Consider the following 24,382-nt stretch of genomic DNA (forward strand, 5'->3'; position numbering starts at 1 on the left):
AAATAAATGGCACTGCCATTCTTGACTTGCCATGAGTGTGGATTTATTCTCTGACCCTGTGCCTCTACCTGTTTTCATGTCTGATTTGGAACACACACAACAAATAATCAGCAGTGCCTGGCATTATGTGGGCACTAAGGGCAGGTGTGGAGTGCACACCCAGTGTGCTGGCACAACCTGAGCAATAAGATATGCAAAGAACAGAGCTCTAAAAAGAGTAGCACAGTAGTGCAGAGTCCTGGGTTCAATGCCCAGCCTTTATACCCATGTGGCTTTGCTCCAGCTACTCTGCTTTCCTTTGCAAGATGAGTTGGTGCCACTAAACTACGTGGGCACCAAGTATGCCCTGTTATGACTGGCATACCGTCAGGTTATTGCAATTGTGACCTGACTTCAGAAAATGATAGAATAAATAAAATGTGATATGAATGGACGGGCGACGGGCTCACCAGGCTCTCCACCAGTCTCGCTGGCATGCTGGTTTTAAATAAACAGAAAAATTTCTAATATTAAGCTCCAAAATCAAAGCCCTCAATAGACTCCAAGTATGTTAGCTGGGCAGAGTAAAAAATGAATCATCAGCCCAAGGTCACGAGGGCTGCGCCTGCCATGGTGCCATCGCGTCACACAGGGCCAATTTAGGGTCCCCAGTTAGACCAGCTGGCATGTCTTTATGATGGGGATAAAAAAGGGAGAGTGTGCCAGCTACACATGGGCAGCAGCCCAGCATGGCATTTGAACTCAGAGCACTAGACCTGTAAGGAGGCGCTGCCAAGCACTACTCCATCGTGTCACTCAATGCAAAATCAATGGGCAGCAGTGCAAGTGACTTCACCGGGCACAAAGTGACCTGCTGGGGGGTTTGAACCCAAATCACTACTGCCATGAGACAATAGAACCAAATGATGCCACTTATCACAAAATCAGGCAGCAGCAGTGCCAGTCATTTTAACTGGGCAGTGAAAACATGTGCATCTGAACACTGACTAATGATCAGTCACCTTATGGAAGTCACCTTAGTGGAGAGATGTCCTCACAAGGACAGTAAATGGGTCAGCATTTGAACCCGGGCATCTGGTGCTGTGAGGCGGTAGTGCTGACCGCTGTGCCACTCAACACAAGTCACTTTAAAGAGAACAGAAGTTCAATGACTGGGGGAGGATTTGAACCCTGATCTCTGGTGGACCACATAGCAGATACATAGGAAGGAAAGGCACTATACAAGAGAGATAGATAGATAGATAGATAGATAGATAGATAGATAGATAGATAGATAGATAGATAGATAGATAGATAGATAGATAGATAGATAGATAGATAGATAGATAGATAGATAGATAGATCGTGCCTTTCATCTCTCTATCTATCTAACATACTGATTGACAGACCGAATGACCTGACTTGGAGAGAGTAGACCACCAAGCTCCTTCACTTATATGGAGTCCTCACGGTGTTAGTCCACGACTGTCCAGTGGTCCGTCACTCAAAACAGACATGGCAGTGAGGAGATGCACGTGGACTGATGTAGGAAGCCCTGAGGGTCTCTCCATAGGTGACATGGCGGTGTATTTGGAGTTCAAACATGTCAGAAGCTGAGCTCCAGTGGGTCTGCTGCTTGCCACCCCTTTGGCATGCGCTCCTCTTCCTCATCTCCATTATTCAGTCCACTGGAGTTTCTGGTTTGCTTCCACTCTTCAAGGGTGAGTCGTCTATTTGATTGGATTCCCTATTGGGTGCAGTGGTGGAGTGTGTCCCGGTGCTGCCCCCTGCAGGCCTTATCTTGTACAGTTTATGACAGGCCCCTCATCTTTTTCATGCTTAACTATAATATGTGAGAGCAGATGTTGGAGGAATGCAGAAGTGAATTCCATGCCGGCTTTTATTTTGAAGTCAGTTGTCTAACAAGAAGGCAGGGGCACCACTAGAAGCTCACTAGACCATCCTTCACACATTTCTTCTCACTGAGGACAGCAGCTACACATGAAGAGTCGCCTGTCCGTTGAGTGACCATTAATGGATCTCCACTTGCTGAAGTTTCTCAGCCTCCTTGGTAAGAAGACTCCATGGAGGTCTTGATGAGCTAACTAGGGTTCAGTGGCCTCTCTTCGTGATGGTGGGCTCTGCTCATCTTGAAGTGATTGAAATGAATGATGAGACCCTACTTGAGCAAAAAAAACAGATTTTTTTTTTCATGTCTTTATTTTTGAACCACCTTACTAAAGCTTTGGTACTTCATCAGGCTGGCTGACCCTGTGGCTGTCTGTGTTCATCCAGGTGCTCAGGCTTCGGCAGGACATGGCCACACAGGAGGTCACCCTTCAGATGGCTCCCCAAGACACTCACACTTCAGACAGTTTTTACGCTGCTGGAAGGGTTGAAGAAGACCACCACAGAGGCCACAATGCTCCAGAATTGTGTCCACAGAGGTCAGCGGACTGTCTGTCCACCTCCTGTCCAGGTCAGTCCTGCCTTTGTCAGTTTCAGGTTTATTACTTTGAAGCCTGCATGTCCTTCCAATTATGACCTGCTGTAAAGAGTCACACACATGATCAGCCATTGAGCTCGCCGTCGCTGGATGATTTGTGTTAGTGTTCGCTTTCTGCTTGGGAAAAGCTAAAAAGTTACCTTCATTATATGTAGCGCCCCTCTATAGCTAATGCCATAAATGGTAGAAAGACACCCGGGCGATGTGCACAACCCACCAGCTGGGTCGACTTAACGTGTGTGCAGGATGGGCACTGGCCATTGGCCCCAGGAGGACAGGCGCCCATAATGTTTCTGATGCCAATGTATGTTTCTGTTTTATTATAAAAACAGAAGCCCAAGTGCACTCCTTTGCGCGGGGGGCTATGATGCTGGTAAGATGGTCCTGAGCTCACCTGTGGTCCTGCTGACTGTGCAATGAGATCAGTGCTAATGGAATAAGTAGAGACTGGCATGAAAGGCACTATATAGCAGAGAGGGATAGATAGATAGATAGATAGATAGATAGATAGATAGATAGATAGATAGATAGATAGATAGATAGATAGATAGATGAAAGGTGCTATACGATAGATAGATAGATAGATAGATAGATAGATAGATAGATAGATAGATAGATAGATAGATAGATAGATAGATAGATAGATAGATAGATAGATGAAAGGCGCTATATGATAGATAGATAGATAGATAGATAGATAGATAGATAGATAGATAGATAGATAGATAGATAGATAGATAGATAGATAGATAGATAGATGAAAGGCGCTATATGATAGATAGATAGATAGATAGATAGATAGATAGATAGATAGATAGATAGATAGATAGATAGATAGATAGATGAAAGGCACTATATGATAGATAGATAGATAGATAGATAGATAGATAGATAGATAGATAGATAGATAGATAGATAGATAGATAGATAGATAGATAGATAGATGAAAGGTGCTATATGATAGATAGATAGATAGATAGATAGATAGATAGATAGATAGATAGATAGATAGATAGATAGATAGATAGATAGATAGATAGATGAAAGGCGCTATATGATAGATAGATAGATAGATAGATAGATAGATAGATAGATAGATAGATAGATAGATAGATAGATAGATAGATGAAAGGCACTATATGATAGATAGATAGATAGATAGATAGATAGATAGATAGATAGATAGATAGATAGATAGATAGATAGATAGATAGATAGATGAAAGGCGCTATATGATAGATAGATAGATAGATGAAAGGTGCTATATGATAGATAGATAGATAGATAGATAGATAGATAGATAGATAGATAGATAGATAGATAGATAGATAGATGAAAGGTGCTATATGATAGATAGATAGATAGATAGATAGATAGATAGATAGATAGATAGATAGATAGATAGATGAAAGGCGCTATATGATAGATAGATAGATAGATAGATAGATAGATAGATAGATAGATAGATAGATAGATAGATAGATAGATAGATGAAAGGCGCTATATGATAGATAGATAGATAGATGAAAGGTGCTATATGATAGATAGATAGATAGATAGATAGATAGATAGATAGATAGATAGATGAAAGGTGCTATATGATAGATAGATAGATAGATAGATAGATAGATAGATAGATAGATAGATAGATAGATAGATAGATAGATAGATGAAAGGCGCTATATGATAGATAGATAGATAGATAGATAGATAGATAGATAGATAGATAGATAGATAGATAGATAGATGAAAGGCACTATATGATAGATAGATAGATAGATAGATAGATAGATAGATAGATAGATAGATAGATAGATAGATAGATAGATAGATAGATAGATAGATGAAAGGCGCTATATGATAGATAGATAGATAGATAGATAGATAGATAGATAGATAGATAGATAGATAGATAGATAGATAGATAGATAGATAGATGAAAGGCACTATATGATAGATAGATAGATAGATAGATAGATAGATAGATAGATAGATAGATAGATAGATAGATAGATAGATAGATAGATAGATGAAAGGCGCTATATGATAGATAGATAGATAGATAGATAGATAGATAGATAGATAGATAGATAGATAGATAGATAGATAGATAGATAGATAGATAGATAGATAGAAACGCCTCCTGTAGAGGGCGCACTTCGTACGCCCCCTGTAGTTCACCTGTAGCTCGGTTTCCTCGCCCTGTCCAGGTGTGCCGCGCTCACTCGTTCAGTGCTCTCCATTTTGTTACACTAAGCAGAGCAGACACAATTCCAGGCAGTTGTACATCTTGATTTATTTCTCCGAGGGGGGGAAATCGAATCCACAAAAACCGCCAGTTCTCGGATTTGAGCCAGACGTTCCGAAATGGAGTTCACATGTTTCGATCGCCTGTCAGCTGCTAATTTGAAACTGTATCTGCGCCGCGTCCTTTTCGAACATCCAGAACCAGAAGAAGTCCTAACCGCATTACCGCGTGTCACTTCGGATTAGGAGACGACATCATTGAAGCAGACGTGTGGGACAACCGCCGCTCCGCCGAGCTTCACTTGAAAATCCCCGAGCTTCCTGTCCAAGTCACGAGCTGTTCTTTGTTAAACCGAGTTGTGCGTCAAACGCGTCCAGACTTTGTGGCCACGTTGTGCTCCAGCATCCTGCCAGACAGAAACGAGAAGCCTGCCAAGTTTTAGGTTTCGATCAAAGTGGAGCGCCCCAGTGATGGCGATCGCTCGTGTCAGCTGGTCAGTCCGTGACGGCCGATCGCGTCCACTACCGCAGCTCCACCGCTCGTTTGCTGTCTTTTCAGTGGCTGTCAACCGTTTTAATTAAAAGCGCCTTTCATGGCGAAAGTCGTCCCGAAGTGCCTTATAAGGAAATAAAGTTTGGGAATATTAAAAATCAACAGGAGACAAAAGACACGATTGTATCTCATTATTCATTTTGTTTGTGAGGTCGGTTGGGTGGCGCAGTCTTTACTCTGGGACTCGAATTATTGCGCCCGACAGTTTTCTGTGTGATGTTCTTACGTTCTCTCTTCGTTTCACGCACTGTAGATAGATAGATAGATAGATAGATAGATAGATAGATAGATAGATAGATAGATAGATAGATAGATAGATAGATAGATATGAAAGGCACTATATAATAAATCATAGTTGCCTATTAATGTGACAGTTGCTTGTCACTGACTGGCCCACGAGGACAGTGACCAAAAAAAACAAATGAATGCAGTGGACACTGAGGACCCAACTCGATGACCTGACACTCCTGTCTCATTGCAACATCAGCCCACATCGGCCCTAACATCCACAAAGGAGAGGTGAAGGCGTTGAGGGTGAACTCAGGGCATGAAGAGTTACTGAGGCTGAATGGAGGGTCCTCGGAGGAAGCAGAAGTCCACACATACCTTAGCAGTGAGCTGAACAAGCAAGGAGGGTCAGATATGAGCATCAAAGATCAACAAGGCTGAGCTGTGTTCATCCAGATCAAGAACATCTGGAGCTCAAAAAGGACATCAACAGCTCTACTAATATATGCCTGCTTAATTTAAACTTCTGTATGGGTGCAGAGACATGGAGGACCTCCAAGACCACCATGAGAAATACCCAGACCTTTGTGAACCGGCATCTGTGAAGGATTCTTTACATTTATTGGCCAAAGACCATCAGCAATGCTGACACAAGGCAAAGGACACAGCAGCGTCCCATGGAAGATGAAGTCCTGAGAAGAAGGATGCAGGTGGTGGGGGGGGGTATGCCTTGCCAAAACCAACTTCAAACGTCACATGCTGGTCAATGATGTGGAACCTCTGAGGCACACCAAGAAATGCTTGCCGATATCATGCTGACCGGACAAGGGTGGGAGTAACTGGTTGGTTGCAGAACAAGGGATGCTGGAGGACTGTTGTCGGTGGTCTATACTCCAGGAGGAGCGATGGGCTTCATTCAGTATGTAATTCATTCGACAAGCAAGTCAAAAAGAAAATTAAATTAAAACGTGCAGTTTGAGCATACAATAAAGATGTGGACAACCCATGCAGGGTGGCACGGTGGTGCAGTGGGTAGCGCTGCTGCCTCGCAGTTAGGAGACCCATCTGGGTTCGCTTCCCAGGTCCTCCCTGCGTGGAGTTTGCATGTTCTCCCCGTGTCTGCGTGGGTTTCCTCCCACAGTCCAAAGACATGCAGGTGAGGTGCACTGGCGATTCTAAATTGTCCCTAATGTGTTTGTGTGTGTCCTGCGGTGGGTTGGCACCCTGCCCGGGATTGGTTCCTGCCTTATGCCCTGTGTTGGATGGGATTGGCTCCAGCGGACCTCCGTGACCCTGTAGTTAGGATATAGCAGGTTGGATAATGGATGGATGGACAACCCATGCAGGACGCTAAGACTGATCACAGCGTTGCCCTACACTAAGGTGTGAAATATAGGGGTCTAGAGGCAATCTGGGACACCCTAACTAACCCATTGAAAAATGAAAATCAAAAAAGGAAGGGGGCTGAACTTAAATTTTAAAAAACATCTTGTATTGGCAACAAATATTGCAGCATGGTGTCACGACTCGGACTTTGATTTGTCTGAATGTCCTTACATTCTTTCAAAAGCTCGTCCTCGTCTGGACGCCATTTTCATGACGTCACTTTTACTTCAGCGGGTGTTTTGGATCACGTGACGGGATTAGTTGGCAGCACATGTCACTGGGATGCTCGTTTTGGGGATGAGCCTGCGTCGTGTATTTAGATTTTTAACAATTATAACCGGCATTATATTGTTACTTTAGTTTTTATGATGTTGAAAATATGTTTATTGTTACGTTTAGCGCTGCTATTTGCAGTTCCCCCGCCCGCCCGCCCGCCCGTTTTCGTTGCGGTCACTATACTTGAAGATGGGCGCACCACCCAAGAGTCTGAATTCTTTACTAAAAAACAATACAGATCCCTGTGTGTAGATATTTACAGAAAGATTAAACGGCATTTATGTCTTTTATGGTTTTCATTTTTCATTTTCGAATTTCGTCTCTCTTGCCTGGCTTTTCATTTCTCTGCATTTGTGGTTTAGTCGTCTCCAGTACTCCTAATCTGGTCTGGTTTGGTGCCTACGTTTTACGGTTCTTGTTAATTAATAATAATAATAATAATAATAATAATAATAAGAAGAAGAAGAAGAAGAAGAAGAAGAAGAAGTCATTTGAGTCGAGTGTTTTCTTCTTTGCACGGCGGACGCCATTACCGTTTACAGGTCGTTACGTCAGTTGCTGGTCACGTGTGACACACTACGTCATAAAAGAAAGCTGCGCAAAGTGTCAGGGTCGGATCGAAGTTAAGAAGAACAAACGAAAAATATTACGGGGGTGGGATAGTCAGGGGGACATCAGGGTGTGAAAGGTGCATTCCATATCAAAACGCTCTTGTACAGTATATCCATGAGCGCGTTTGTAAGTTCATAACAGTCAAATTAACAAAGATACTGTATCTCAAGCGCCACTAAAACATGAAGCTTCGACCCCGAAAACTGCACTCTGGGGGGCGTGCGATGTGATTGAATGTTTTTATGTTGCTAGGCACCGACAGCGGCGGGAATGGACAAATCAGACGGAGTTGATAGGCGGCGGAGTTTTAAACACTTTTGGGGTTTTGTACTAATGAGGCGACTAAACTGCGCATGTCTTGACTACAGCGTGCCCCCCAGACCACGTGTTCCATTCTAAAATAAAGCGCGCCTGTAAGGTGGGTGGGGGCTACTGAGTACATTAAAAGAGACGCCGATAAAACGAAGTGCCATTTAAAGGCAGCGCGCATCGCCCTCAACATCGCAGAGAAGGCGGCAGGACGTGCGAAGCCCACCGTTACCGCCGCCGCCGCGCGTCTCTGATCTCCACCGGCACATCGGTTTTTATTGAGGCTTTCATCAGAAGAAGCCGTGAGGAGCCTCGGCGGGCTGGGGCTGTAATGCGTCACGAAGGGTGCACCGAGATTTAATAATGGGTAAACAAACGCCATGTGTGGTAATTCATTTTAAATTAAGAGTTTATTAAATGCTCACTTGATGACTTTCTGGTTGTTTAGTACTTGAAGGAAGGAACCCCAGGGAAACCGGAAAGCATCTGCGGCAATTCGCGTGTCTGCCGCACTGAAACAGTCAGCGGTGATCGAGAGGCGCGCCGCCTGATTGGAGTCCACGGGCCGCTGAAAAGCACCGGCGGTTTAATTGTGCGGAGACGGCGAGGCGGAGTAACGAACGGCAGAAGACGCGCACAAATAAAGAAAAGGACCGATGGACAGAAGACGGACACGTTGTATAACAGATATGAAAGACGCTACATAACACAGAGTTGAGAAAGGCGCTATAACTGATAGCTGAAGTAACAGATTGGCAGTGTGAAAGAAAGGCGCTATATACTACACTGTCTTTTTATATCTGTCTGTCTGTGATACACGGGAAAGGCACTAAAGGATTAATAAGCTTCATCTAATACATATGGCAGATAGATGTGGGCGATACATTAGAATAGAGAAACAGATAAATAAAAAGGCACTGCATAATATACAGATGTGAAAGACGCTATATGAGAGGCAGAAAGTGCTGAGAGAGGCATTAGATAGCAGGGAAGATGTGAGAGACAATGGATAGATGGAAAGGGCCCACATAAAAAAATAGATGTGAGAGGCACCATGTGATTGACAGATGGATATAAAGATTGATAGATGAGAAAGGCACTATATGGCTTCGATATGAGAGGCACTGTACGGATTAGACAGATAAATGTGAAAGACGCTACATACATAGTGGTGAATGCAGTATATGATAAATGGACAGATGAGAAAGGCACTCTATGATGAAGGGATAAAGAGCTGTGAAAGGCACTATATGATAGACAGAGAGAGAGAGAGAGAGACATCTGAATGGGACTCTGTGGATTAGATAGATGGATGTGAAAGGCATTACATGAGAATTAGATGTGAAAGCGACCATATGATAAGTACAGAAATCAATAGAAAAATGTGAAGACACTATATGATAGATGGAAGAGTAAGAAATGCCAACGTGCCAAACTAGAGAACAAATACAAGAAAACATGCAAATGAGCAGATACACAGATAATATGTTTACTGTACTCTAAAATAGGAGTCTAGATGAGAAAGGCAACATGGAAACAGTAAAGACACGTCTAGAGCATCATGTAACACAGTGGCTCTCAAACTGTGGGGCAAAAAAAAGGGGGGGTGCAATGTAACAAAAAGGGGGGGTGCGAAAATGTGAAAAAAAGAAAACAAGAATCGAAAATATGAAAAATACATCTATTGAAGCCAAAACAAATTAACATAAACTACATTCTGATACAGTACTAGAAAAATAAATATAAACTTAGATAAACGTCGATAAAAGTTAAGTAGGTATAATAAAATATGCATCTATAATATATCATTAATTGAAAAAGAACAAATTGGTATTAGTGGGCTCCTTTAAAAAAAAAAAACGTTAGGGGGGCCGCGATTAAAACTGTTATGAAAACTCGGGTCGCAAATACTTAAAGGTTGAGAAACGCTGATGTGACATACAAGTGGATGTTTAAGGTACTGTATAATAAACTTATAAACGTAGAAATGAAAAGCACTATTACAAAATAAATAGATGCGAAAGGTGCTTTATAATAGAGAGATGAATAAGAAAGGCACTATATGATAGACTTGAAAGGCGCTATGTTAATATGAGGCAGCTGAATGGTGTGGGGGGTGGGTCTTAGTGTTTTGGGGCGGGGTTAAATGTTGCCTCCTCCCAGTCTTAGACATTTTCTTGGCCTGGCTGAATATGTGGGCGGGGTCAGTGTTTGGGGTGGGCTTAAATCTTCCTGCCACCCAGTCTCAGCCTTTTTTAAGGCGGGGCTGGATGTTTAGGGCAGGGCTAACACTTGTCTCTGCCATCCTCCGGGGTGATGCCATCTTCACGTGCTGTTATGCCAATAACGGGCGTTGCTCTTCTGTCTTTTTGTATTCTCTTGAACTTCACGGCATCAAAACAAATCGTGAAAATATTTGGGAAAAGCCAAAGCAAAGCTGAGAGGGCATTCGTGTGAAGTGCGCAGGCGCGGGCAGGTAGGCCGCCTTCTAAAATTGGTATCTGATGGCTTTGTTTCGCTTCCTAATCTGTCTGCTCGTTTTCACGTATTTTAATGTTAATTGGGGTTCACTTCTTTTTTGCTTTTAAATTTCTGGTATTTATTTGTTCACGTTAAGAAAATTCACCTCACAAAGAGGGTTGTAGGCAGTTGGCGTCAAAGTAGAGAAAGTCCGTTCACTTGTTACCCTGCTGGGGGCGCTGTTCAGTGGTCCCGGACAAGAGCTGAGGTTCAACAAGAATGGCTCACCAATGAAGGTGGCACTGATGCCCTGCCCAGGGTTCGTTCCTTCCTTTGCCCCCAGTGCTTACTGTTATGGGCTCCAGCTTCCCCCCTGCTGAGGATAGAGCAGGTTTAGGAAACACATGAATGTCCGAAGAGGGGCAGTAACGGGAGACCACCGCTCAGGGCAGTGTCTAGTTTGACAAACTGCGATGCCCCCCAGAGTTTTACTACTGAAGCTGAAGAGGTTGCGCCCCCTGCTCAGACCCATTTCAACTCCTCCTTGTGCCTTTTGTACTCCGAGCCCCCCCCCCCCCCACCCACTGCAAAGAGACCCCCCTTCTTATTTTAGGGGGCACTCCATCGCCTAGCACTTGTGTTTCAGTCCCAGTCCGGTCAGCTCCAGACAGCTCCCTCTAGTGGCCTGTGTCTGCTCTGGTGGCCTCCATGCTGAAGACCAATAAACAGCTGCCACTTTACACTGGTGACCAGTACATTGATGGGACCTTCTTTCTGCTTTTGATGCCCATTGTTCCCTCCTCGTCCCACCCAGCTTCACTCGTGGACCACTAAATGGCCTCCTGGTCAGATATTTGGCATCCAAGCCTGGGGGTGTTTAGTACCATCGCCTGTCAGTGTGGCACAACGTCCTGCAGAGAGCATAATGGCGGCCCCCCAAGTATGCACTTCTGGACTGGTGACAACAGGGGGGCTGCATCTCAATGTCTGATCGTGTGGATTCTGGTGCCCACTCCACTCCGAGTCATCCTGGTTTGCTGCATTCTCAAACGGTGATGTTTGACACCTTCTTCTTAAATCAGTAAGGAGACTGTGGACGATTGTGGGTTCGCTTCCCAGTTCCTCCCTGTGTGGATAGCGCTTTGAGTACTGAGAAAAGCGCTATATAAATGTAATAATTATTATTATTATTATTAAATCCTCCTCTCCTTCACCATTCAAGTCCTGAAACCTGTGAGTCTTGTCTTCCATCAGCTCGAGTTTCCAGCCGGACCACCACAGTCCTGTGAAACGCCGGCCCCCCTCCGAGCTCAGGAACATGTGGCCCACATTATGTCACCACTTTTCACAGCTTGTCGTTTCCTTTGCACGTGATGACCGTTGACCTCCGCTGGGGTGCTCAGCACTTGTAAGGCTGCCAGTTTGATGATCGTCAGGAAGAGGAGGAGGAGGAGGAGGCGGTGCCACCGTAGGACCACGTGGCTCGATGTCTGCTAGCAAGGACCCCTCTTTTATGTACCAGCACTGTCACCATTCACCAGTATGGCTGAGATTTATGACCCGTCCAAGTCCAGCGTGCGCTACTGGATTTCTGTTCACACTTTGTGGCTAATTGGGGTCCTGGGGGGACATCCAGGAGCTAAACATGTGGCAGCAGGTGGCACAAGACAGGGGGTGGACAGGAAAGGCAGGTGGTCGGAGCTTGAATCCCATCCTGGAGTCTACATTTTCTCCCCATGTCCCCCCCAGCAGTGTGCAGAACATGGAGACCCCCAAGACAGACCCCAGTTTCCTAAAACCCACTTTCACTGATTCACAGTTGTGGAAAGCCCACCTTTTCTGGCCACATGTCTTCTGCCATTGACACTTCAGAGAGACCCCACAGAGACACTTATTGTCACGTCACTCCAAAGGGACCTCCTCTTTAAATGTCAAATGCCAATCTGAGGATATGTTTAAATTGTAAGATGCCAATGCAAATAAGTAGAAAGAGCATCTGAACGGGGGCACCTCTTGAGGGTTTCTGGGCATTTGACCCCGGGTCTGTGCTGCCGTTTGTGAATGGCTGCCATTTTAGAACAATCAGGAGGGAAAAATCCACAGAAGAACAAAAACTGAAGAGTGACAAGGAAACAAAATTAGAAAGTCACAACATATAAGGCAGTACTGAAGACAAGGCAGGGCCCGACCCCGGGTGGGACGCCAGTTCAGTCTTAATATCACATGACACACACACACACACTTATTAGGCTGATCTACGTGTTGTCACACACGTGTGCATGGGAGGCAGCTAACGGGCTTGAATGAGAGAAATTCCATGCCAGACCAGGAGGTGGCGCTGTGCTCAGACTCTTTCTCTTACTTCTCTGCAGACCAGTTATGGGAAATTTTGCCTGGCCCACGATGACGTCACTTCTGGGTCCGGCCCTACAGATGACATCACTTCCTCCAATCTCCCTTAAAGCCGCCATCTGTGTCCTATCAAATCAGTTCTGTTGTGGACTCCACTCTGTACACACCTGTACACTGATAATGTCCATTTTTGCTGCCAGGAATAACTTAAACGGGTGGCTGCCCCAAACCTTTTTGTGGGTCTCTTCTTGTGGTGTGACAACATCTTTGTGGAGGTGATAGGAAAATCAGAGCAGTCAGAAAAAAAAAACCCACAGGGGCACATGGAGAACATGCAGACTCACACCGACGACCACTGGGAACAGGGGTTCAAACCTGAGGGGCGCTGGATCTACTAAACATCAGACCACTGTGCCACCTGTACTACAGCACATGTATTAGAAAGGCGCTATATAACAGCAACCCCTTGAGAACACGCAGTCTAGCCAGTCATCTACTCCAAGCCTCCCCAGCTGGACACTGGCGCACCCTCGGCTCGGCTCATGGAAACCACAAGCAGGTCTGGTGACGAGACACGAGGTGGTGTTGTGAACTTGTGAGCCAGCAGGCCAAAGGCAGCAAACAGAAGCCCCCCTTTGACGTGTCGACCCCGTGGTGTCCAGTCCTCCTCTGCACCTTCAAGGTTGTCTCTTGCTCTGACTAATTTATGCCTCTGTCGAGTGTTCTTTTGATTTTTATTATGCCCACATGAACTTTGAAATTCAGACTTTTGGGGGGTCCACTGGGTTCATTAGGGACCCTCCAACATTTTGCCCTTTGCTTTAACCAACTGACAGACAATACCAGAAGGCCGGAGGGTGAAAAGGAGCTGCAAATGAGGGGTAAATGAAAGTGCAGCCGGGACCCCCAGGCTCGAGTGGCACTTCAGTCACAGCCCCTCCAGACTGGTCATCCGTGACCAGACACTCAGAGGGTTAACTGGCGCTGTGTTTGTACCCGTGGGTCTCACAGCTCGAATTGGTGAAGAAATCCCACCTGAGGTCAGCGTCACACGGTCTTCATGCAGGGTCACTCGGGACGGGCGACTTTTTAAAATTAATAACAAAATATTTAAAGTTTCCAGTTTCTTCAAAAAAATGAAATTAAAAAATAAATAAACAGGATGTTATCAGAAACTTTCTAGAATAAACATTTAAATTGAGGAAGTGGATTATCTTCATCTATCTATCTATCTATCTATCTATCTATCTATCTATCTATCTATCATATAGCGCCTTTCATCTATCTATCTATCTATCTATCTATCTATCTATCTATCTATCTATCTATCTATCTATCTATCTATCTATCATATAGCGCCTTTCATCTATCTATCTATCTATCTATCTATCTATCTATCTATCTATCTATCTATCTATCTATCTATCATATAGCGCCTTTCATCTATCTATCTATCTATCTATCTATCTATCTATCTATCTATCTATCTATCTATCTATCTATCATATAGCGCCTTTCATCTATCTATCTATCTATCTATCTATCTATCTATCTATCTATCTATCTATCTATCTATCTATCTATCTATCATATAGCACCTTTCATCTATCTATCTATCTATCTATCTATCTATCTATCTATCTATCTATCTATCTATCTATCTATCTATCTAACTATCTATCTATCTATCTATCTATCATATAGCACCTTTCATCTATCTATCTATCTATCTATCTATCTATCTATCTATCTATCTATCTATCTATCTATCTATCATATAGCGCCTTTCATCTATCTATCTATCTATCTATCTATCTATCTATCTATCTATCTATCTATCTATCTATCATATAGCGCCTTTCATCTATCTATCTATCTATCTATCTATCTATCTATCTATCTATCTATCTATCTATCTATCTATCTATCATATAGCGCCTTTCATCTATCTATCCATCTATCTATCTACCTGTCACTTTCAGTTTCACTTTGTCATCACTGCTGATGAGAGTCGTTTCTTATGAGACGCCATTATGAGGCTTGGAGAAGACACAGCTATGCTGTTGCCAGGGTAACGCTCAGGCCTGACACAAATGTAAGACACGCCTACACTGTTGCCAGGGTAATGCTCAGGCCTGACACAACCGTAAGACACGCCTACACTGTTGCCAGGGTGACGCTCAGGCCTGACACAAATGTAAGACACGCCTAGGCCATTGGGTAGGGTAACTGTTGCCAGGGTAACGCTCTGGACTGTCACATACGTAAGACACACCTACACTGTTGCCAGGGTAACGCTCAGGACTGTCACATATGTAAGACACGCCTACACTGTTGCCAGGGTGACGTTCAGTCCTGACACAAATGTAAGACACGCCTAGGCCATTGGGTAGGGTAACCGTTGCCATGGTAATGCTCTGGACTGTCACATACGTAAGACACACCTAGGCCGTTGCCAGGGTAACGCTCAGGACAGTCACATATGTAAGACACGCCAACGCTGTTGCCAGGGTGACGCTGTTGCCACTTGTACAGCCCAGTAATCCTCGGGTCTTACGCAAGACGTGTTTGTACCGTTGACCGAGTGACACTCAGGACTGAGCCCTTTAGCGCTGTGTTTACAGCCCATGTGACAGTCGGGTCTAACGCTAATGATCTTAAATACTTAAAAGCTGAATATTTTTGACTGTAATAGAAAATAGAAATATTTGGAATAGTAATGTGTCATTTGTCACCCACTGATGGCGGTCCACAGAGGGCCAGTAAGGGATCAACAATCAAACTAACCTCATATTCATAATTACTGACCTTACAGTACGACTCCCCATGTGCTTCTGTTAGAGATCTGTCCATATTAATAATTTTGGGAGCAGCTCTCAGTGGGCGAGGACCACTGGCAAAGAATCAAATGGGCAAAAATACAATCATCTGTTTGATCCGTCACCTCCAAACTCTCCACAGGCCCATTCTACTGATCCGGATTTTTTTTTCTCTTTTTATGAAAAGGAGTAACTTTGGCCCCTCATATCCATTTAAGGGGTGGTGGGTCGCTGCACAGCTTCAGGTCCTTCTGATTGCTTTGATTATCAGATAGTTATTTTCATTTCTGGTTACTTATGTCAAGTTAGGCAGCAAGGGCACCGTGCACCTGTGTCTGTGACCCCCTTAAAAATGAAGGTGCCAAAGTGGTCCTTGAGGGCGACCCCACAGGACGGCTCACCGTCATCCACATGACGCTTCGGGTAACCAAATCCAAAGCCGATTCCCTAAACAGCCGTAAGTAGGTGACATGTTTGTGACACAGCAGTGGTGGCTTGAAGATTTCAAAGAATTCGTTCCGCAAATCCGAAAACTCGGCCTGACTGCGGGTTTCTGGATCTGTTAGCGTCCTGCTCTGCTTGGCATTAATCATTTCTGTTTAGAGGGGTCTTTTTGAAGCCCAAAGAACCAAGTTCACATGCCGAGATCTCTTCCCAGAATGCACTGGTTCTGTCACACAAGGGTTCAAAGCACATCCAGAGCACCCAGTAAAGTGCCAGTTCAGAGCTCTTACTGTAAAGAGAGGGAGGCTCCGTGTCCTACGCTTTGAACCTGAGTTCGTTTTCTTAATACGGACACTTATAGTGGGATATTTCAGACAAAAATGAAATAAATATATAAATCAATAAAATGCCAATAAGTAAAAGCACTGTGACAATAAATACACATCAACGTGAATCGTGACTTTAAATAATTAAATGTGTCACTAAAGATATTTTCTGTTACTTATTTCTCTATGTTTCTCTTTAATTCTTTGTTCATTTATTCATTTATTTATTTCAGTGAAGTCACACGCAGCCTGAAGGAAGCCTTGGAATAAAAACTGTCACTTTCACTCGTCAAGGTCGAGAGGGCGGGCTCTAGCGAGTGCTGGCTTTTAATTGGTGAATCCTCCATCCTCACATTGCTTGACTTGGGAATGCAAAAGTCGGACGCTGATGCCAGAAACCCTTCACACATCGACTTTCATTAGGAGCCTCTGTCTGATGTTCACCAATCAGAATGCAGGACTCAGCAGAGCCCACCCTCTTAATGTTGATGAGTGAAAGTGACAGTTTTCATTTCAGGACTCGTTTCATGTCGCGTGTGCCGTCGCTCGTCAGTGAAGAAGTGAATGATTAGGCAATGCAGCAAGAAATATGCGACAACCATGTTCTTCTTTTCATGACACAATGAATGATAGCAGCATGAGAGGGGCGGGGCTAGGGACAGATTGACAGTGGCAATGAGGCATAAAGTGGGCGGAGTCCAGAGCCAAAGGGAAGGAGGAGCCAGCATGGAGAAGTAGTGGTGGGCTTCTCCTGAGGGGAGTTGGCTGTGGAGGGCTGGGAGGCGGCTTTCCTTTTATTGGCTCAGCTGGCATTTCCTGAGGCCTGGCAGGTTTGCCAAGAGCTGCGACTTATTGACTTGCTGGACTGAAATTAAAACACCCGATTCAGGGCTGGCTACGGTGGTGGGTGCCTCGCTGCTGTGGTCCCGGTGCTCGCCACGTTATTTATACTCACATTCCGTGCTGTTACTGTTTATTTATTGTGACAGCTCACGGCCCTTTCATTCATTTGCATATTTGCTCATTTAATTTGCTCTGAACTCCTCCACACAGAAGGGCAAAGGCGTTGTAGGCCTGACGAGATTACACCACAGAAATCGAGGCTGGTGGGCCGTACTGCCTGGATGAGTCCTAATGGCTGCAGAACTTTGGAATCCCTCAAATAACATTTTAAAATCCCGGTGGTGGTCTCTCCTGTCCACTTCGGCACAAAAATGGGGTTACTGCCTCAACCGGGAGGAATGACTGAGCCGGATGGGCACATGTGTGGCGTTTCTACCAAATGGGTTCACTTTAAAAGGATTCACTGGGCTAAAATACTGATTTGGCGGGGTCCTGTTATTAAGGGCTATTTTGGAAAGTCATCATCATGGACCTCACGCTCTACAACTCCCAAACCCCCCCAGCATTCTCCATTGTTAAACATTAATGTAACATGGTGTGCAAAAAAAACGGGGGGCAGCCACTCATCACTTGCATTTACTGGACATGTGTTAAAACTCCGAGGGGGGCCATCACACACAACCACTCATCCATTGTGTATTGTGTGTTAACTTCGAGGGGGCTGCTGTCGAGCTGGACAAGGCGACCCTCAATAAAAGGGGATTGTGTGTGACTTACAAAAATAATAATGATAGATAGATAGATAGATAGATAGATAGATAGATAGATAGATAGATAGATAGATAGATAGATAAAAGGCACTATATGAGAGATAGATAGATAGATAGATAGATAGATAGATAGATAGATAGATAGATAGATAGATAGATAGATAGATAGATAGATAGATAGATAGATAGATAGAAAAGGCACTATTTAATAGATAGATAGATAGATAGATAGATAGATAGATAGATAGATAGATAGATAGATAGATAGATAGATAGATAGATAGATAGATAGAAAAGGCACTATTTAATAGATAGATAGATAGATAGATAGATAGATAGATAGATAGATAGATAGATAGATAGATAGATAGATAGATAGATAGATAGATAGAAAAGGCACTATTTAATAGATAGATAGATAGATAGATAGATAGATAGATAGATAGATAGATAGATAGATAGATAGATAGATAGATAGATAGATAGATAGAAAAGGCACTATATAATAGATAGATAGATAGATAGATAGATAGATAGATAGATAGATAGATAGATAGATAGATAGATGTGAAAGGCACTATATAATAGATAGATAGATAGATAGATAGATAGATAGATAGATAGATAGATAGATAGATAGATAGATAGATAGATAGATAGATAGAAAAGGCACTATATAATAGATAGATAGATAGATAGATAGATAGATAGATAGATAGATAGATAGATAGATAGATAGATAGATAGATAGATAGATAGATGTGAAAGGCACTATATAATAGATAGATAGATAGATAGATAGATAGATAGATAGATAGATAGATAGATAGATAGATAGATAGATAGATAGATAGATAGATAGATAGATAAAGCGTCTTTACACCCAAGTCGGATCTGTGAAAATCAAATCACAATCAGGTTGCATGAACGTGTAAACTTGGATGTTGCGACAGGACCCCTTATTTCGACCCCTTATTTCGGTCCCTCAAACGCAATGCGTCTACACCACTGGTATATTTGATCAATTGTCAATCAACGGAGTTGGTCAAACCCAGGACCCTTAAGTCGATGGTTTTTGATTAGATTTATACGACTAGGGGTCCTTAGTGGGCAATAAAGGAGGTGGCGCCGCGCTCCTTTGAATGAGAAGTCAAGTGACCAATCGGCGTGTTTCTCGTTCTGTTTTTTTTTTTTTTTTTTGTATTGCATATCGACGGTCAGTCCAAGCCATGCCTCATACCCCCCTCCCCCCTCCTGTGTCCCCCCCCACACCCACATCCTCCCCACCGCGTCTGCCCTCCCGCATGCCGGCCGCACATTTGACTCACGAAGCAAACGTGAGGCGCGCTGTCTCTAGAGCGCGCTCGCGCGTGCACACATTGGTTTGCGCACGCCGGTTGTCTGCCGCGCTGTCACCGGCTGATTTCCATTTTAAAAGAGCGTATAAATAAAGGACGTCGCGGGTCACCGATTGCCCCGCATACCTGGTTTGATCGCATTCGCCCGAATGAACAAAGCCCCGGTAAGACGCGGGACGATGTTGACACATTTGGCATTTGGTGAAATGGCCCTCGTAACGAAATGTACGGTTTGTGATTTATGAAGGCCGCGCGCGCCGGTCTCTTCAAACCCGCTCCATCTCCATCACAGACGGGCCGCTGAATATTAATTATGTCAGCGCTGAAATGAACTGCGTTCAAATACTCCGTTCAAAAAAAAAAAAAAAAAACAGTCGGACGTTGAAAGTTTTTAACGCAAAAGCACAAAGAGGGCAAATGGAGCGCCGCAAATAATAAAAAATAATGAAACACCAGCAAATGTAGAAATTCATCAGCGCCGCTCGGGTGTAACTGCGGCCATTCAAATTGTTTAACAGCCAAAATGCTAATTAAAAGCCGCGGCTGGTGTTCCAACGCGATCGGACGTCAAGTCCGTGAGAAAATTAATAAATAAACAAATAAATAAGAGAAGTGCCGGCGCTCGGTAAAGAGCTAAAGAGCTCCGCCGTTAACGGCGAACGTCGCCTGATTGCTGGCCTCTATTTAAAACTTATCAGCGCAGATGGATTTAATTCCTGAAGCTAAAGAAAAATTATATCATCTTGGAAGTTTCCATATTTATCATATCGATGTGACTGGCTGCGTACAAAAGTTTCCATCCTGAAATTTGTACATGTATCAAGCTAAGGTTTACTTAATTAGAACCTCCAGGCGATGAAGGAGCCCTTTTTTAAATTCTCGGAATGTTAATATGCTAAATAATGCAAAGCCTCGGCTCTTCAAGCATGAGACACACATCTGGCGGCTTAACATTTAAATTACAGGAAAAAAAAAAAAACACTTCAGAAGTAATTTTCCACGCAAAGGCAGAATAGGAAATGTATTACAAGTACATTTAATTTATTTGGAGACTTTTTTTTTTCTTCATCATATCTAATTGCCAGTGATATGATGGTTTCACTTACAGGGTTTATTCGCGTTTCCTCACTGATCCTATGTGGGAAGTGAACTTTTGATTTCATTCGCTTTTGTGGTCCAAGGAATGAGGGCAGTGGGAGAAAGAGAGAGGAAGTTGGGCTGGGATGACAAAAGAGTGACAGGCAGCGATGACAGGGAATGGGGTTTGTGTGCCATGGAGGCTGGAGAAGTGACGCTAGGGAGCCGGGGCCGGGCACACAATGAAAAGAGGGTGCCACCGTGGTCGGCGATTCCAATTGACATCTTTACCCCGCATCCCCTGAGCAGAGGGTGTTAGGCTCATCGGGGTCCACCCAGAGTGGGCAGTTTCGTTTAAAAACACATTTCTGCAGTTACCCCTTGAATGCGGAGACTTTTGAAAATGCTCCCCAGATGTGCCCACTTCTGAAAACGTAACCTCAGTGTTGTAACGTGGACGGGTGAAAACGGCGCCTGTTGAAAAGGCAGACTGTATCCGCACTCTGATTGGCTTGTGCTTATTCCGTAGCCCCTCCCTGATTGGATCCTGCTCATCACAATGTCTCATTCACTGATTGGTCAACCCTTCATGGCTTGGAGTGGAACTGAATTACTGGCAGCATTCGATCAAAGAAAGAGCAGGTGGGGTGTGGTGGTCTTGTGGGGGTCTCTTGTGAAACTTCTGCTGGTGCTGGCTAACAAATGGTGCCTGTCAAAGTCCATATAGTGCCCTAGGTGTGGAGGGGGCTCCCCCTTGATGTCCACAGTGGGAATTCTTTAAGTTACTTAAATGGAGGTCCTTCGTGGGCAAAGCACAGTGTGTAGTGGGCAGTACGGTCCAGAGTGTATGCCACTTGAGTTACATGAACGGTGACCCTCGGTGTCCAAAGCACACTTTCAGTTTTATTAGATGTCACAGTCTGGGGGGACCCCCTGGGTGTCTGAAGGCAGTGACTCCTCAGTATTCATATCATGGTGGGTGGGCGATATTTCAGATGGGGCACTGCTTGAGTTCCATCAACAGTGCGGCTCAATGTCTATAAGGCACATTCAGCATTATTCAACTCAGCTCATTTTTGGAGAATGTTCTGGTTTTTAATAATTTTGAACCACAGTGGGTCAAAATGGTGGAAAACCAAATATGTGGAAAAGGTTGGCCCATTGCATAGGCCAATAAAGCTCTCCATATTACAGACAAAGACATACCAGCACTCGAGGGAGTCCTGAGGAGAGCGACTGGGCTGATTTGGGGGCTTAGGGCTCTGAGACGAGACTGAAGAAGTTGAAGTAAATGGAGATTAAGATGGGATGTGACTGAAGGAACTAGTGAGGTGGGGCCCAGTTCTTAATTTAAAGAAACTTCAACAGCAAGAACATGAGAACACGGATGGAAAAGTGAGGCCAGATGTCGTACAGATGTTAGAAAGGGTTTCTTCATGTGAAGAGCAGCAGACCCATAGAACACCTGAGGGTGGTAGACAGTAGGACTTTTGGAACCTTCAGATCTCGACTTGACTTGATGTTATTTTGTTGGGCTGAGTGGTCTTCTGTCCTGCCAATTTTTTTTTTGGATGCTCTAATTTGACCTCCTGGCTTCAGCTTGTGTTTCCTGGTCTATTTTCTGTCACCCTAACTTCTTACCCACCTCCCGCGGTGGCACTTCACTCCCTAGCAACACGTCCTGTTGGCTTCTTGTGACATCATCAATCCCAAAAAGTGTCCGTGGCATCCAAGATTCTGGATTCCAGACTGAAAACCGGAGTGAGTGCTGGATAGGAAGTGAGGGCAACGAATCTCCTTGACTTTGAGTTCTGGTTTAGGGGTTGGGCTTCGCTTATCGCTGCTTTTGTTTGGATTTTCATCTGAGGAAGAGAAGATTCTGCACCTCTGCATCTCCTGCTCACTTCCTTCAAAATGAATTTTATTTTTTAACAGCACCCCTGATGCCCACACTGTCAAAAGGCCCAAAAAGAGCCTGCAAAATCTTTTAAAGGGGGAGAAGAACGGCCAAACCCCTGGCCCAAACAACAAAAGAATGAATTATTACATTAAATAAATACAAGAATCTAAAAAAAGAAACAACACAAAATTCAGGCATACGCTCAGCGTCCACTTTATTAGGTACACCTCGCTTGGATCAGGTTGGACCCCCACTGGCCTTCAGAACTGACGTCATTCTTCATGGCATCAATTCAACAAGGTGCCAGGGATTCTGCTCCATGTTGACATGATGGCGTCACACAGTCGGCTGCACATCCATGACGTGGGTCTCCCATTCCACCACATCCCAAAGGTGCTCTACTGAATTGAGATCTGGTGACTGTGGAGACCATTGGAGTCCAGTGAAGTCATTGACATGTTTAAGACACCAGTGGGAGATGATCGGAGCTTTGTGACATGGCGGGGTATCCTGCTGGAAGGAGCCATCAGAAGATGGCGGTCATAAAGGGACATGTGGTCAGCAACGATACTCAGGCAGGCCGTGGCATTTAAATGATGTACAGTACTAAAGGGTCCAAAGTGGGCCAAGAAAATACCCCCCACATCATCAGCACCAGCAGCAGCCTGAACCAATGATACAAGACAGGATGGACCCCAGCTTTCATGTTGTTGACCCGACCGCCTGAATGTCGCAGCAGAAATCGAGACTCGTCAGACCAGGTGACGTTTTTTCCAATCTTCTATTGTCTCATTTTGGACAGCCAATATGAATTGTAACATTAGTTGCCCATTCTTAGCTGACAGGAGTGGCACTCGGGGTGGTCTCCTGCTGCTGTAGCCCCCCACCTGCTTCAAGGTCTGACGTGTTGTGCGTTCACAGCTGCTCTTCTGCACACCTCTTATTTAGGTGATAAGGTGCCACACGAGAGATTGGGCATCAAACTAAAAGAAGTGCCAGTTCAGGGTGTGGTGTGTTGATGGGTACAGAATTGGCTCAGACACAGGAACGGTGATGGTGAGAGGAACCTCCTCAGAATTGGGCGATGTTAATAGTGGTGACCAGCATGGGGCAGTGTGGAGGCCGCTGCTATTTTTAATATCTAGAAATGATTTAGATAGGAGGCGGCACGGTGGCGCAGTGGGTAGCGCTGCTGCCTCACAGTTAGGAGACCCATCTGGGTTCGCTTCCCAGGTCCTCCCTGCGTGGAGTTTGCATGTTCTCCCCGTGTCTGTGTGGGTTTCCTCCCACAGTTCAAAGATATGCAGGTTAGGTGCATTGGTGATTCTAAATTGTCCCTAGTGTCTGCTTGGTGTGTGTGTGTGTGTGTGTGTGTGTGCGCGCCCAGCGGTGGGCTGGCACCCTGCCCGGGGTTTGTTTCCTGCCTTGCACCCTGTGTTGTCTAGGATTGGCTCCAGCAGACCCCCATGACCCTGTAGTTAGGATATAGTGGGTTGGATAATGGATGGATTTAGAGCCCATTTCCACAAGTTGGTTTATTTCATCACTGACGCCGTCTCACCTCCACTTGTTTACGGTTGCCATCCCCGTTGCTGGTCATATGACCCGGAGATCACATGATGCACTTATAAAAGATGGTGGAAAAAACACAAATTTCAGCTGATGGCAAAAGTGAGCAAAAAGAGAAGCTGCAACGAATATTTTGACTACAACTTTTGTCTACCATCTTGGCTTTAACATTTGGTTTTAGTTTTGCTTTTATTAACTTGGGATTTTGATATGCATGTGTTGTTTTTGCAGTCATTTTGTATCTTTTTAGTAATATTTATGCATCTTATCACTAAATATATGTGTAATGCATCATCTATTAGATAGACAAATGCAATGCATTTTATTACTAAAAATAAGTGTTATGCACCATCTGTTGGAAAGACAAA

The 24,382-nt window shown here is 44.2% G+C and overlaps 2 protein-coding genes across 2 annotated transcripts in view; one reads left to right on the forward strand and one right to left on the reverse strand.

Annotated features, from left to right (window-relative positions):
- tmem14ca (transmembrane protein 14Ca) overlaps nucleotides 1-24,382 on the reverse strand; it is a 1,114,298-nt gene that overhangs the window by 706,184 nt on the left and 383,732 nt on the right. The gene's annotated exons all lie outside the window — the stretch shown is intronic.
- The window catches only part of ofcc1 (orofacial cleft 1 candidate 1), a 128,919-nt gene that overhangs the window by 9,732 nt on the left and 94,805 nt on the right, over nucleotides 1-24,382 (forward strand). Inside the window, exon 4 of the mRNA XM_051928809.1 lies at nucleotides 2,275-2,458. Coding sequence (XP_051784769.1) covers nucleotides 2,275-2,458 — 184 coding nt within the window. The remainder of the gene's footprint in view (nucleotides 1-2,274; nucleotides 2,459-24,382) is intronic.

Source organism: Erpetoichthys calabaricus, chromosome 6, assembly GCF_900747795.2.
Source record: "Erpetoichthys calabaricus chromosome 6, fErpCal1.3, whole genome shotgun sequence".
Lineage (NCBI taxonomy): Eukaryota > Metazoa > Chordata > Cladistia > Polypteriformes > Polypteridae > Erpetoichthys > Erpetoichthys calabaricus.